The 1,217-nt window shown below is 45.9% G+C and overlaps 1 protein-coding gene across 1 annotated transcript; it reads left to right on the top strand.

Annotated features, from left to right (window-relative positions):
• Positions 1 to 479: 479 nt before the first annotated feature.
• Positions 480 to 1,196, top strand: LOC105559489 (collagenase 3-like; the record flags this gene model as incomplete). The annotated part of the gene is made up of 2 exons (XM_012007808.1): positions 480 to 822; positions 914 to 1,196. Coding segments are annotated over exons 1-2 (626 nt in total), but the record flags the coding sequence as incomplete, so codon positions are not given.
• Positions 1,197 to 1,217: the final 21 nt, after the last annotated feature.

Genomic DNA, 1,217 nt, shown 5'->3' with positions numbered 1-1,217 from the left:
CAGCTGGTTCTTCGACACGCTATCAATCTCTTTCAAGAATACTACAGATTACCTGTCACTGGTAAAGTGGACAACACAACTCTAAGCCTGATGAGTAAACCGCGATGCGGTCTACGTGACATATTGAATTTCGGAGAGGGTAAAGTTATACCTAAGTGGCCGAAACGACACTTAACGTGGAATTTTCACTTGGCCACCAGAGCGCTCTTGGATACAACTCAGGCAGCGTTCGATTTGTGGCAGAAACATTCGTCGCTAACATTTGAACGTGCTGTTGAAAACCCAAATATTCTGATATCGTGGCGCGAAGGCCATCATATGTTCCTCGATCGTCGAAACGGTGAATTGTGCTCGAGCGTTTTGGACGGTCCCGGCGGCACGTTGGCTCACGCTATCTTCACTTCTATCCCAATGGAGCGCCGGATTTCACGTCGGAGGTTCACGTCGACAGGATGGAACAGTGGCATATATATCTAGATATGGGTCCACCGAACGAATATAATTTGCTGTACGTGTTGACTCATGAAATCGGTCATTCGTTAGGGCTAGATCATAATCACGACACTACGTCGATAATGTATTCATTCATACCTGACAGTACTTTTCCTGTCACACTAAACAACGAGGACATTATAAACATACAAAATCTATACGGCGCTACGGATACCGACGTGTTACCGCAAACGACTCCCAGACCGCCACCACCACCACCACCACCGCAGCCAACACCAAGCGTTCCACCGGATCTGTACGCCTTGAAACGTGTTGATGTGATATTACTGTTGGAACAACGAATGTACGTAGCGTACGGAAAACATATGGGTGATTAACATAGATGGAAAGACCTACACAGAACCTCTGCTGCTTTCACACTACATGCCATTCATTCATTCAAACTTCACGCGCATTTCAGCCGCGTATCAAACTCCATCCGATCACTTGATTCTATTCGTTGACGATAGAATCTATAAAGTGAACTACCCAGACTTCACGCAAGTACCAACGTGGCCGAGAACTCTCAAAGACTTTGGAATTCCTATGGATGCAAAAATAGACGCTGCCGTGAACACTAACAAAGGAAAGTCTTACGTGTTATGCAATAGACATATCGTCGGTGAGATAGACGACTGCTCCGACAGCATTAGCAGGTTTCACACCATTGAGTCGACTTTTCCTGGCATACCAAACGGAGTGACGTCAGTCTTCAGATTAGAGTT

Source organism: Vollenhovia emeryi, unplaced genomic scaffold (genome assembly GCF_000949405.1).
Source record: "Vollenhovia emeryi isolate VEMERY1.0 unplaced genomic scaffold, V.emery_V1.0 DF946590.1, whole genome shotgun sequence".
NCBI classification, from domain to species: domain Eukaryota; kingdom Metazoa; phylum Arthropoda; class Insecta; order Hymenoptera; family Formicidae; genus Vollenhovia; species Vollenhovia emeryi.
This window is presented reverse-complemented; position numbering and strand designations above follow the sequence as displayed.